This window comes from Perognathus longimembris, chromosome 2 (assembly GCF_023159225.1).
Source record: "Perognathus longimembris pacificus isolate PPM17 chromosome 2, ASM2315922v1, whole genome shotgun sequence".
Taxonomy (NCBI): domain Eukaryota; kingdom Metazoa; phylum Chordata; class Mammalia; order Rodentia; family Heteromyidae; genus Perognathus; species Perognathus longimembris.
Genome location: NC_063162.1, coordinates 28,347,193 through 28,361,857, shown reverse-complemented (window position 1 = coordinate 28,361,857; position 14,665 = coordinate 28,347,193). Strand labels below are relative to the sequence as shown.

General features: G+C 43.5%; 1 protein-coding gene across 5 annotated transcripts in view; it reads right to left on the bottom strand.

Moving 5' to 3' along the window:
• Window positions 1-3,810: 3,810 nt before the first annotated feature.
• Myof (myoferlin) overlaps window positions 3,811-14,665 on the bottom strand; it is a 137,240-nt gene continuing 126,385 nt past the window's right edge. For all 5 annotated transcript variants that reach the window (XM_048338680.1, XM_048338683.1, XM_048338681.1 and 2 more), the window contains 6 exons: window positions 14,004-14,145; window positions 11,206-11,305; window positions 8,842-9,032; window positions 6,936-7,045; window positions 6,130-6,277; window positions 3,811-4,394 (listed from right to left, as the gene is read on the bottom strand). In XM_048338680.1, the coding sequence (XP_048194637.1) occupies window positions 4,356-4,394; window positions 6,130-6,277; window positions 6,936-7,045; window positions 8,842-9,032; window positions 11,206-11,305; window positions 14,004-14,145 (730 nt within the window). In that variant the 3' untranslated portion in view covers window positions 3,811-4,355. The remainder of the gene's footprint in view (window positions 4,395-6,129; window positions 6,278-6,935; window positions 7,046-8,841; window positions 9,033-11,205; window positions 11,306-14,003; window positions 14,146-14,665) is intronic.

Sequence of the window (14,665 nt, the reverse complement as noted above, 5' to 3'; positions counted from 1 at the left end):
GGTTCTGGAGTTTCCAGAGTCGGCACTGGCAGTACCCTCAGGTTCTGTGCCTGCTGAAAGCTGTTTCCTGGTTCCCAGATGACCATTTTCTTGCTGTGCTGTATGGGAGAAGAGATGGGCCTGTCCTGGACCCCTTCCCCAAGGGCATGAGTGCCACTCAGAGGGCTCCCCATAAACCTTCTTACCTTATATTGGTTCCACCTCCTACTAGCAGCACTCTGGAACTTAAGTGTTCAACGCTTGAATTTCTATACTGATGGACAAATACTCATGCGACCGTAGATTGCTCCTACTTCTTGGTTATTATGAATCATGCTGCTATGATTACAGCATACACAATAAAAATCTGTTTGAGAATTGCTGTACTCTCCTCACCATTGTCTTACTTGCTTTTAAAATGAAGACTACACAGGGAAATTGCCTTGATTTGGGTTTGTGGTGATTTGCATTGTATTCTCATTTTATTCTTGTTTATTTTTGGTGGTGCTGGCTGGGGTTTGAACTCAGGGCCTCATGTTTAAGCAAGAGTGCTATCATTTGAGCCATGCCTTTAAAGATTTGTGTCACTGTCTAAGGTTACATTCCCAAAGTAGGACTGTATCTAACAACTTTGAAGTGTATTGCTTTGGCTCCTTCTTGCTCCATAAAGACAATGATAATGATCAGGATGATCTCAATCACTCTTCTAGAAACCTCTGCGGATTTTAAATCATTTCACCTCCATCATCTATGAAGGTTTGAAGGCAGTTACTGTTCCAGCCTCACGCTTGAGAACACTGAGTCACAGAGAAACATAAAATGATGTAAAACAAGACCCAACCATTGCATTCCAGGCTTGCTTTCACAAATGAGGGAATCAAGGCCTGCAGAAGAGAGACCTCAAGTCACAAGGTTACTTTGTGAGTGTCATGAGAAAGCTGGGATGAGCTCACAGGCTTCCAGACGTGTAGGATCCCCCTCCCCCACTCCCCTTGTTGCTCTAAGACAGGATTCCATCATTTATTTTGTTTATCCCCCCATGACCCAGGTGAAACCTCATCCGAGAGGCTGCCGTGTTGCATCTGGGTCCAGCTGGATCTCCCGGGCTCTTCCTCCTGATAATTGCCCGGGCAGGACCTCACTGAAATATGATGGGAGAGGATTAGAGCTTTGGCTCCAAGCTTTTGTGAAAACACATGGAAGGAACTCATCAGTACTAGTCAAGGACTCTTAAGATCCTCTGTAAGAAGTCTAGATAAATTCCTGCAAAATCAGGTTGCTTTGAGAAGCGTTCAATAGACAGTAGGAGAATTGCTCCAATGAGAATGAATTCTTTTGTCTGTTTTATGCATTTGAGTGCTGAAAACTTGGCGTGTGCATTCTCCTGCAAACCTGTACCCCTGACTTAGGAGGGAGCTCATCCACGCGGTGGGCTTGTGGTTTTCATTATGTCCTTTGACTTGTTAGGTTTTGCAGTTATCCGAGTTACATGTTTCCTTTGTGTTTGCCTTGAACTTCATGAACTCTGGCATTTCATTTCATGGATGTATATCCAAGGAGAAAGGAGCCTGCCTTTGATCTTCCTCAGAGCTCATCATGTTGAACCTAAGGAAGATTGGGGGGGGGCGGGGATTCATTCGACGCTGAACAAACATAAGACTCAGCTGCAAAGATGGTGGGTGCTTAATCTATTTACAACATACCGACTCAGTGATGAACTCGTTTTACAGCAGCAGACTGTGGAAGCATTCCTGTGAATGGAATTCCCATCAGCCTTCACGGGCTGTGTGCGCATGACCCAGGGTACTGGAGATGTGTCGGTCTGGCCAAAGAAGCTATGGAGCATGAAATATGTCAGCTGGCCAGGGTTTTAAAGCTTCAAAAAGCTTCAAATCACAGCCACTGTTGCATCTCCTTATGGTAGCAACTTGAACTTCTTGGTAGCTCTCTCTTCTCCCTGAATGGAATAGGCATCTTCTAGAATTTGGTCTCACTTCCTAGAGTTTATAATAACAGCTGCTCCATTGGTAAAAAGAGTCAGCGCCCGTCCTCAAATAACATGCTATGTCAAGATGGACTCAGAGGGGCAAAAGAACTGCCACTCATTCCACACCTGGAAAACCAAGACAGCTTGGGTCCTCTGTTATAAAATGGCTTTCAGGACCCTGTCCTCATCATTTAAAGAGCTCTTTAATTAAAGCAACATGCAGGTCTATTGTGGCATTTAACATAGTCTAGCCTTAAAATGAGAACAAGAAGAACAAAACCAAGTCAAGCGTCAGCCTGTCCGATTTTTGTTTTTCAGTTCCCTGTCTCTCCGTGGCATTGATGGAGATTTATTTTCCTAATGAAGGCTCCAGCGTTAATGGTGGCACTTGCTACAATCAGTTAGGACTAAGTGTTACTTAATTCACAGTGAAGCGACAATCTGACTGGACTGTGATTAGTTCCAGCTTTTAGCTATCATTTATAGGTCACCAAGCGGCTAACCACTTCAGTTCAGGGACCATTATCTTTTGACAAGATGAAGCTTTTTCTGGGGGAGGGGAGGAAGGGAGAGTTCTACCCAGAAAGCCCTGCTCAATAAGCTCTATGGGGAATGATTTTATGCCTCGTAAAGCTTTGTTGCCACCTACAGCACTAGTGAGTCCTTGGTGGGTATGGGGTATGGTGATGGCAAGGAAGGGAAAGACTCTTCTCATTCATTCCCCTGTCCACTTGGTGAGTGTTCCTTAAGTGTGGAGAGTGAGTGGCAGCGTTTGCCTTCATATGCTGGACATTCTATGTTAAAAAAAAAAAAAGTTGATATGCACCATGATGTGTTGAGACAGCCATTCTGATTGGCCCATGCCAGCACTCTACCAGTTGTAACCAAGTTCAACTAGCTGCTGAGCATGGAACACGCCCTCATGTTGTAGAAAACATGTTGTCTTTGGATGGTTGGAGTTACATTGTGCTGTTTCTGTCTCTTATTAGTTGGTCATCTCTTCTCTGTGTTCCTCATAACAGACCTCCCACTCATGCCATACGATTGCAGTTCAGAGACTTTAAGAAAGAATTGCCAGGTATTGGTGGCTCATGCCTGGAATCCCAGCTACACAGGAGACTGAGAAACCAGCCCAGGCAGGAAAGTCTGGGAGATATTTATCTCCAATTAACCAGAAAAAATCAGAAGTGGAAGTGTAGCTCATGTAGTAGAGTGCCAGCCTTGAGTAAAAATGCCAAGCCAGAGTAAGAGGCTCTGAGTTCAAACAGAAATACTGGTACAAAAACTAGCCTTCTTATTTGTTGGTTGTGTGGCCTTGGGAACATTATTTAACTTCTATGTGCCATAATTTTTTCAATTGTAAAATGCAAGCCAGTGATGCTGCCTGAATTTACAGCTTACTTTGCAGAGTCAATGAGTTAATAAGTACCTTAAAATTAGCATGTGTGCATGCATGCATGTGTGTATGTACTTGTATTTAGACTTGAAATAAGGCCTTTCAGCTCTCACTTGGCTTTTTCACTCAAGGCTGGTAGTCTACCACTTGAGCTATAGCTTCATTTCCTTTTTCTTTCTTTGTTAATTAATTGGACATAAGAGTAAGTCTCTGGGACTTTTTTTTTGTCCAGACTGGCTTTGAAACAGCAGTTCTCAGATCTCAGCCTCCTAAGTAACTAGGATTACAGGTGTGAGTCACCAGCACCTAGCTAGTGTTAAGCTTTTGATTTATTTGATCATTAGCCAAAATTTAACAGTAGAATGCTATGGTACTATAGTCACTGAGACCAGGCGACTAGAAACTGCTTCCCTCCCAACTAGGTCCACAGACTCCACAAACTACTACATAAAAGTTGAAACTGTTTTATTTGCATTTTTATATGTACTTGCATTTAGTCTCCTGATGGTTATCCATACAAAATAGAACAACGATTGTGAGCATAAATAAAAACTACTCTTAACTACTTTACTTTTAGATTGCACAGTTTTTTTCTCTTGATTACAAATAAAAAGTGTAAGACATAAAGGTACATAAGTTTTCAAATTCTACTGCAACAATTGGCAAACATACTTGAATCACAGAAAGAACAACACATAAAAAAAAGATGATTTTTAAATGGAACCAGCCACCTTGAAAAACACGGTCAACTTTAGAAAATAAAGCTTTTGACACTTCAAAAGATAACAAGATAATAAAAAAATATTGCCGTTTGTTGGCCTGGTTTTCCAGGATTTAGACGCTTTGGGAAGTGATGAGCTTTGGTAAAGTAGAATAACATGTTGTTGGCCTGTTATCTTAGACACTAACGAGGTCATACTTGAATTTGGTCCACAGGCAGAGGCAGAATTCCCTCATGGCTGGATGACTCTTAGAAAGAAGTCTTGGTTTTCATTACGCATTTGGCCTCACAATCTTCATTGACAAATAGTTCTGCAAAGGAAACAGAGACGGTGTCCATTCATGTGTATGGATGCTAGTGTTCTCAGTCTGGGCACTGCTGACACATAGGAACAGACCACATTTCCTTGGCCAGGGTCCCATGCGTGGCAGGATGTTCAGTAGCATCCCTCGCTTCCACTACTGGAGGCCAATAGATCTCCCGGAATGTCCCAAAATGGCCACAGACATTGCCAAATGGCTCTGGAAAAACCCTCCTTCACTAGTGTATACTAATAGATTCTGAACCAAGAAGAAAGGACTGAATAGAGTTTTTAAATGGTCAAGACAGGTTGGATGACCTGTAACAGAAAACAGCATGCATGTACTTTTAGTTAACTAGCTAAGGTATTATACCAGGAAAAAAATGGAGATCTGTGCCTCTCTGTCTCTCCTTAAGAGCATCCACATCTGTTCCAGTGTGCCCTATCCTTTCTGCATATCTGTTTGTCTACTTTTTGTCTGCTTATCTGTTTGCCTGCTTCCTTACAGATGCAATAAAGCTCTGCCAAGTTTTCTTACAAAAAAAGAAAGAAAAAGAGAAGTGAAGACAAAAAATGTGCTACTGTGGCTGTAGGCTTCTAACCACGAAATCATCTATTGTCCTTCAAGTGAACGGAATGAGAGCTTTTGGATGCCTCCTATGGCATTCACCATGCTTTAGCCCATGGTTTCCCGTTCCTGGACCATCATGTCTACACTTAGCATGTCCCTGTCTCCCCATGAAAAGCACCTGAGCAAGGCTTCTGTGGCCAGGTGTCCATATCTCTATGACAGCTTGCTTCCATAGTATGGACTTACAAATTGCCCAGACAGTGAACTACTGCGCATGGGCAGAAATCATGCCTTAGTTACCTCTGTATTCTAATTTCTAGTCCATAGTAGGTGTTTCATGAAATGCCTGAATGGCGGACTTAAAAGTGTGACTGATTGGTAATGAGGGTGATGAAGGGAAATTTAAGGGAAGGTATGACCTGGTACTTGGTAAGGTTTCTTTTTTTTGAGGGTATATTGCTCTGCAGCCTGGGATAGCCCTCAAATCACAATGTAGTCTGAACTGGTCTCAAACTTGTGGTCTTTCTGCTTCAGCCTCTTAAGTGCTGAGATTGCAAGCATCATTGTACCCAGTGAGAACACTCTTTTTTTCCCCTTTGGTCCTGGGTCTTGAATTCAGGGCCTGGGACTGTCCTGAGGCTCTTTTCCTGAATGCTAGCACTTTACCACTTGAGCCACAGCTCCACTTCTGGCTTTTTCTGTGATTAATTAGAGAAAAGAATCCCACAAACTTTACAGCCTGGGCTGGCTTTGAACCATGATCCTTACATCTCAACCTCCTGAGTAGTTAGAATTACAGATGTGAGCCACCAGCACCCAGCTAAGAATAGATATTGACAGACAAAATGTGTGAAATGGTATTCCAACAGGTAAGAGCAATATGAATATTTGTCAGGGGGAAGGTCAACTAGTTTGGGGTTTGTGGGGATCCTGTAAGGAATGTAGTCTGGGAATCGTTGAATACCAGAGTAAGTATGAATGCAGGATGGTTTGGAACAAGAAAGTGTGAAGTCAGGAGGGTCAGCAAGAAATGATGCCTATACTTCCAATGAACACATTCCTTAACTTTCTTAGAAGCAGAAGGATTGGAACAAGACAACCACTAAGAGAACGAATGAGGTGAGCGAGCACAGGGACACACACAGAGCTGAGACCCGAGGCCTGAGCTTCCTACCGGCAGTGAGTACAGGAGCACAGCCACGAAGAGCAGCAGGATGAGCAGGATGAGCAGGCCGATGATGACCCACTTGAACCGGCGCCACACAATGAACCGCATGGTCTTGCATGGGTTGGTGAACCAGAGGAAGGAGGTTTCTGGACGGCTGCAATGCAAAGAAATGGTATTACCTACACCACCGGGGAGGAACAGCAAATGACCTGCTTCAGAGTATAACAGCTTAAGGAATAGCTAATAGCATTTATAAAGTCCGGAAAAGATAGTATGCCCATCCCAGAGACTGGGGACTCATGCCTGAAACCTTAGCTACTCAGGAGGCTGAGATCTAAGGATCACAGTTTGAAGCAGCCTGGGCAAAGAAAGTCTAGGAGACTCTTAATTCCAATTAACCACCAAGCGATAGAGGGGCTCAAGTGGTAAAGTATTAGCCGTGAGTGAATAAAAGCTAAGGGGCAGTGCCCAGGCCCTGAGTTCAAACCCAGTAGCTGGACACACACACAAGGACAGTATTCCTCACACATAGTTGGCTGAGAAGAGAACGGCTCAGGTACCCATCACAGCCTCCCTCCTGAGTCAGATGCTGAAGACATCTGCCTTTGGACTTTCAGGGGAGGGGAATGGCTACAATGAGGTCATACCACACTTCTTTTCACCTTCCACAGCCACTATTAAGTACAAAATTAGAAGGCCAACAGCTAATCCATTTCATTAAGCCAATTGGAATTGGGAATTTCAGACTGCAGGTGTTTGGGGGGGGGGAAGGGGGAACCAGACAACATTAGAGAACAAAGAGGGCCTCTCACTTTGGTGGGTCCAGCTTGGGGTTCATGTTGGGTTCATCCCGCCCCTTCCCGGCTGGCCTCTCGTCAGCCTCCTTCTCATTGAGGACCTCCAGTGTCATCTCGACTTTCCCCTTCAGTAAAGCAGAACAGGTTAAACACATGACATCACGTTTCACAAATATTTTTACTTCAACCCAAGGAGTATTCCCCAAGCAATGATTTTTATTCTTGTAAAACAATCCTTAGATTGCCTCAAATTTTCCTCAAGAGATTTCTTCCCATTTCCTTTTTCCATGTGTTTCTGAGCTGACTCCATATGGGAAAATGAGAGAACAAATTGCTCTCCCCTGTCCCTAATTTTCATTCTCTGCATCTTTGTCTAATAACAGGGGACATCAGTCTCCTTGCCTTCTTACACATCTTCTTCTGTAACTACAGGGACCCAGACTAATCTCTGTGCTGCTGAAAACAATGTGCAACATTGGGGCATTGGCTGTAGGCTCCCACAGATTGGGGCCATGTCTCCTTGAGCGTACATTGCATTCCTACTAAGTGCTAGCACTTACTTAGCAGGTGCTCGATGTGTATTAGCTGAATCAAGGTATGAGTGTGTAAATGAGTAAATGTTGTCTTCCTGATGAACAGGTCCATAAATAAACCTGACACCCCTGTAAGTCCCTGCTATGCCTTCTATAGGGGTAATATTATGGAACACCGATGGAATTCTAGGAAGGTATGATTTCTGTACGTGTGTACAGAATGGAAAATAAAAAAAAGGTCCAGGAAAGTGCTCACTTTAGAGCTCACCTTAACTAAAGTCACAACTAACTTCCTAGGATCTAGCAGAGACCACTAGGTCCCCAACAATGACTGAAAGCTGACATTCATTAGGCAGCCGAGGGGCTCAAGTGGCTTTCAGGCTCACAGTCTGGGTGCCTGGCTTTAGCAAGTTGCTCCATCTCTCCGAACCTGTTGTTTGTAAGGTATAAAATGATGATAATATGTATTTCACAGAGTTGTCAGCAGAATTGAGTCTTATAATGTGCAAACTGATCTATAGTGACAGAAAGCAGATCAATGGTTTCCTGGGGCTGGGGTGGAGGGAGCCAGGGACTGCAGAGGTCACAAGGAAACTTTGGGGGATGAATAAGCCAGACATCGAAAGACGAGTACCACATGCTCTCTCATGTGGGAGCTAGAAAAGTCAACCTAGAAGTAGAAGACTGATGTACTGGGCTTTCGGGATGGGGGTGGGGTGAGAAGATGGGAAACAGGATGGTGAATTTGATCCCTGTCACATGCATGTATGAAAATACCATATTGAACTCTACTAGTATGCACAATTTGTATGTGTGATAAACATTTTAAAAATGAGATTATAAATGTAAGTTACTTAGCATACGATCTGACTCAATGATTAGAAATGCTAATAATAATATCATTCATAATGCATTAGGTGGTCCTTTATGAAATGACATAGTGCGCTACACTATTGTTTCTATATCAAAACATCTTGAATCCCCCAAGATGCCTGTATGTTATGGCTTTCTTATTCAGCACTCCCTGCTTCCTTTACTTTTTTTTTTTTTTTTAAGATGAGAAAAGCTCAGATATGAAGTTCCTCATCCTTTACTGAATTGCACTGGGAGCTCAGCACGCATCAACCTCCCAGTGAAGGAGAGCTCTTCAGAAAGCAGTGTCATCACTTGGGCTCATGGATTTATTGACTGTTCTAACCTCTTCCCCTTCCACTAACTCTACACAAGCTCACAGTATCTCCCACTTTTTCTTATAATCCCAGATTTAAATTACTTTGAACCATTTTAAGATTTCCCTATCCAATCTGGAGTAGATCTATTGATAAAGGGAAAAACCTAACTCATCAAAAAAATAACCCATCCCCATGCCAACCAGGAAATACTCATACAGCCAGCACACGGCAGCCATCTTTATCTGCATAGCACGGCCACCATCCTTTCATGGATTTCTGTTCAAAGAGCGAGGCAGTTTTAGCTTTAAGGGGGTCCATGGCTTTGAGGTCTGGAACCATGTCCAAATTGCATTTCTCTGACGACTTTGCTGGAAGGATGGTATGATGCAAATCAAGTTCCAGGAAACCTAGCCAAAGAAACATTAGGTCCAAATAAGCTTTAAGTGAATTAACCATTGTTCACAAGCGAACAAATGTTCTTGTCAGAGGAGAAGCAGATTTCGAGCAGATGATAGGTGATCTAATCAAAGATAGCAGGGTTAATGTTTCATTTATTTCCAAATAGGATGGAAAACAGCAGAGGAAATACCTGTCCATTGCTCTGTCTCTCTCAGAAGACTATATGTTTTGTTTTTCCCTCAAAAACATGAGCATAAACAGAGTTCTATAAAGTCATAGCCATTGAACACCAACAGACACAGTTTCCACTGAGCTCAGAGCCCAGGTATTTGCAATAGTCTTAGTTTGGTTCTGAGCTGCCATGAACAGAAATGTCATTTGGCTTTGGGCAAAGACAACTAGTACCTGGAATGAAGGAAGCTCCATGGAACATTCACGTTCACATCCCTCCTACAGTAACCTCAGAAACAGGATCTTAAAGAAACACAACTCAAGACAATCCTCACCAGAAACTGAGAGCCCTGGCAGGATCAGGGTATCTGGAGAAGCACATACTCCTTTCAATGGTGGGTGATGTTAACCTCTCAGTAAATGCATCACAGTAACAAGCAGGTGTCATGTGGGCTTGGAAACATTTATGAGCCCTCTCCCTAAGAAAATGGTGACTCTAGTATAGGGTCAAGTCTATAAAATCAGAGTCTGGTCAAGATTGACAGTGACAAGGAGGGTGTAGCAGAAACTTTCCTTCTTCATATCTCAGATCCATAAATTATAGTTTACCTCAGTCTTTTTTTTTTTTTTTTGCCTTTGCCTGCTTTTATCTCATCTCTCCTCTTGGTGATAGGCTAACTAATCATTTAGAGTTATAGTTACTCTCCTTTATTTATTATTAGACTGTTACATTTAAATTCTAAAGGGAGATAATATTTTATCTTGGAATTGTTTTAAATTAATTTATTGTCAAAGTGATGTACGGAGGGGTATCAATTTCATATGTAAGGCAGTGAGTACATTTCTTATCCAACTTGTTACCTCCTCCCTCATTTTCCTCCCACCTTCCCCACTCCCCAACTCCCTCTCCCCAATCTGGGAATTCTTTTTTCTACCAATATGCTTTAGAAGCTAATATAGCACACACTTATTTGTTTGTTCCATACTTACTAGGCCTTAAGTAAAAAAAAAACAAAAACATTGTTTTAGAGCCAGTGCTGGTGGCTCACATTAATAATCCTATCTACTCAGGAGGATGAGATCTGGGAACTGAGATTTAAAGCCGGCCCTAGCAGAGGCATCTTCAAGACTCTTATCTCCAATGAACCAGCAAAAAGCTGAAAGTGGAGGCATGGCTCAAGCCATAGATTATCAACCATGAGTGACAAAGCTAAGCAAGAACTGTGTTCAAGCCCCAGTATTGGCACCAAATGGTGGGGAATGGTTTTAGGTGCTGTGAGAGGTGAAGGGATGAGGCACAGCCAATGTTGGGCTTTTCCTCTCCCAGGAAGAAGGTCCTTGAGAGCAAGATGAGAGTAGTCCGGGTAGTCAGGGACCACGTGCAACAGTTGGATACAGGAAAATGAGGCCAGAACTGGCAAGGAACAGAGCTTGCAGAAGCAGAGAAATGATAAAGTGGACTTCAGCATGAGGACCGAGTGGTTGCTGGGGTGTAGGGAAAAGAGAGGAGAGACCACAGAGGAATGGGGTAGAAGGGCCATGCAGCAGGTCATAGGGATCACAGGTAGAAGAGGTCAGGGAAGCCAGGCTGACACTGAGTTATGTCATGATACATTTGAGATACCAGCTGAGTAGAAAGTCAAAGCTGAATTGTGAATAATCAATTCTCATGACTCTACGGAAGGCAGTGTGAAAGGTCAGGCCACACAGTTGAAGAGTGGGAGCTGAATTTGCACCTTCGACTGGCGACTGGCGTGAGGATCTACATACACAGCACTGGGGTAAAAACGGCTCGATCCTTCACAGAGCTGGCAGTGGGTGTGAACCCCCCCAGAACAGCCCCCCAGAACAGCCTTGAGTCTGAGTAGGGTCCAGTGGACATCCAGATTGTGAGCATGCCTCTGCCCCCCCTCACTACTGGTAAGTCTTAGAGATTTAAATGCTTGCTTCCAGGTTCTAATTGACTTTGCTAATTCCAAGTAGAGAAAATTATCCAAATATAAGCCGTACCCAAGTAGTCATCCAGAGAAAATTTGTCATTGTCCCATATCTGAATGATCAGTCGGGGTGGGACTCGGAATTCTGTTTGGTCAATACTCCAGAAATGCTCCTAAAATGACAAGAGATATGGACAAAACAAATGATCTTGTCTCCACTTTCAGCCTCTCCCTTTTGGGGCCCAGACACAGACAGCATCAAGGGATAGTACCCTTCATCTCATCTCCTGCCCACCCTTCTCTTTGGCCCATGCTTCTACCTCACATGTATGGAAGGCCAACACGATTCCCTAAGAAGGCCATCTACTGGGTGACAAAAAGGATATCCCAGGCATTTCCTAAACAGCAGTTTTCCCTCCAAGTTCCTATCAGTGAGGACTTCTTGCCACCACTCCTGGAGTTTGGGGAGAGATTAATTACCATCCCCTCTTAAGACCATCACAACCCACACAAATTATTCTAACACCAACCATTCTAGGCCAGTCTGCCCAGCATCCTTCTACCCACTTGTAGGATGTCTGAGTAGATTCCTATGTAGTGGAGATTGGGGTCCAGATTCCACATGTAAAACAACTTTGCACTTTTGGCTATGGAAAAATACTTGTGGTCACCTAGAATCCTCAGATCCCTACCACACAAGGTAGGGAGAGGGTGGATGAGGAAAGGATATTTCACATTCTCACCTCTGGTCCCTGCCTCTGCCCAGACAATATTATAGCCAAGAATAATATGTCCATAGCCAGTTATACCCAAGTTACCCTGGTATCAGCAGACAGGGAAATCCTTCAAGGCTTTGGACATGTGAAGGAGAAGCATGGGGTTATTTTTTATTTTTCATGTTTTAGGAATATTCTCCTTTGTAAGGCTTACAAGGTTTGGCCTTTAGGGCTATGAAACCCAATCAAGTATTGTTCTATGTCCCTGCTGACTCTTTTATGGAGCTCATGTTGTATGACTTGAGGCATGGGGAGGTCAATCTAGATGTGGGTAAACAGAAAAGATGGCTGGCTGTACCTAAGGACCTACCTGAATGAATCCCCACCTCCCCTTCCTGGCTCACCATCTACAAGTGTGCATTATGTGATACCATGTTAAGCCTTTAGGAAGACTCTTCTGAAGACATCCATCCCACCTATCAGGGAAAAAGTGTTCATTGCAGCATGAGCACAAAGCAGGGCCAGCCATATGGCTCTGCCATACAGAACACAGGGCAGGTAAGTTTTGATAGGGTGCCAGGAAAGGCAGTAACCAGGCAGAGGAAGAAAAGCTGATAGAAGGTGGGAGGTAGGAATGAGACAAGGAGATGGGTGCCAGTGGCTCACACCTATAATTCTAGCTACTTACAGGACGCTGAGATCTGAGTGAGATTATCATTGAAAGCCAGCCAGGAAAAGCCCATGAGACTTTTATCTCCAATAACCAAAAAAATTAAAGCCAGAAGTAGAGTTGTGACTCAAGTGGTAGAGTGCTAGCCTTGAGAAAAAGAAGCTCATAGATAGCACTCAGGTCCTAAGTTCAAGCCCCCAGGTCCAGCCAAAAAAAAGAAAGAAAAGAAAAAGAAAGAAAGACAAGAGACAAGAAAAAGAAATGAGACAGGGACCTATAAGTGACATCAGTTATCATCTACCCAGGTTAATGAAAGCATCCAGATTCTCCTTGGAGAACTACTTCTTCCCTAGCCAGTGCAATCCGGGGGAGCAGACTTTATCCTTAACTCCAAAACCTGGCCAATCAGAGCAGTGTGTCCCTGGATAACAATGGTTGGTTGGTTCTGGGAGGTGCCCACAACCAAGAATAGGCAGGGACAATGAGGCCCAATCAGGACTCCTTTCTTCTGCTGAGGTTTGCAGAGCAAGTAGGCAGGAGGTGAGCAAGTGGGCAGGAGGTGAGCTGGGGCTGCTGGCTGCCCTGTTACCACCACCAAGAAAGAGCCTGCCCAGAAAAGAGGCCCTCAGAGAAAGGCAGAGCACAGGACAGGGAATAGGAGGCCATTTTCTAAAGATATCACTTCTTCGTGAAATCCAGATATTCCTAATGCCAGTCAACCCTGGAAAATTTAGGAATGTGAACCACTTTCTTTCGTTTAAGCCAAAAAAAAAAAAAAAAGTGAGTTGAGTTTTGTAATGGAACGACTTGCTCATTAAGACCACAGGGGTCCTGAATTCTCCCAGAAGTGCTTCTGAAGGAGGCAATGTATAATAAGATAGATAAGGGAACATCTCTGTTTCTACCTCCCATAAGACAAGAATATCCTCTCCTTCACACCAAAAATATCTGTGCAATCCTAGCTACTCAGGAAGCTGAGATCTGAAGACTGAGGTTTGAAGCCAGCCCAGCCAGGAAAGTCTGCAAGACTCTTATCTTCAACTAATCAAGAAAAATCAGAAGAGGAGCCATGGCTCAAGTGGTAGAGTGCTAGCCTTGAGCAAAAAAAAGCTAAGGAACATTGTCCAGGCTCTATGTTGAAGCCCCAGTACTGACACAAACAAACAAATAAAAAACACAGATGGGTTGTTGTGTATATCCATATAGACCTTTTCTTCTCCCTTTTCTTTGAACCTGGCTGCCAACACATTAGGGGGAAGGCAAGTTGTATTCTTTATTCCTCTTAGTGACACATATAACCCGTCATACCTGTGTGATCTTGGGTAAGTATCTATACCACTGTGTGGGCTCAAATTCCCTGTCTTTACCAAGAGGGAGCTTGACTCAGTGATCTCCAAGGTCCTGAGCTACTCTGACTTTCTTTGAGGTTCTGAGTGAAGGGACCTAGGGTACCCCCACTTCTCCCTGGTAGCTTTCATGGCTCACCTTTTTAGCCACAATACAGAGTTGTTCAGCAGGGAGGTAGTCAAACGGGAAGACAAATCTCCAGTTAAAATTCCCTTCACCATCCAAAGACCTGTAATGGACATCTGTTTTCTGTTTGTTTTCTTCACTGCCAGGAATCCAGCTGAAAAGCAGAGGCAAACAGACTCAGCCTGATGTGACGGACAAGTAATCCAGCCGCAAATTTGTGCAGTGATTAGAGGACTTGAAGAGCAAGGAGAATTAATGCACTTTTCTTGGGCAAATTCCAGTTATCTGTGAGCTGTGGTGATTTATGAAAGGGAGGTATACCATTGCATCCAACACAGATCGGAGCCAAATAAAATAGAATTCCTCTAAAACCAAAGCAGGAAACCCTTTAGACTTCAGCTAACAGGGCTAAGGTGAAATTTTCTGGAAAATATCAACACCGTAGCTTCTATTTTGGGTACACTGAAGCTTGCTGGCTATGATTTTAGTCTTCACAACTATGACCCATTAGCGTCTGTCACCACGCCTGAAAGGCTCAATGAACACAAGTTAGCTGGAAATGTTAGCATTTCCTTTCTTGTGTTTTATTTAAGCAAACAACAACAGAAAAGCATGAATCAAGTAATCTTGCAGCTTCCTTTTTAACCTCACTGTGATCTTATTAATGAGACTAG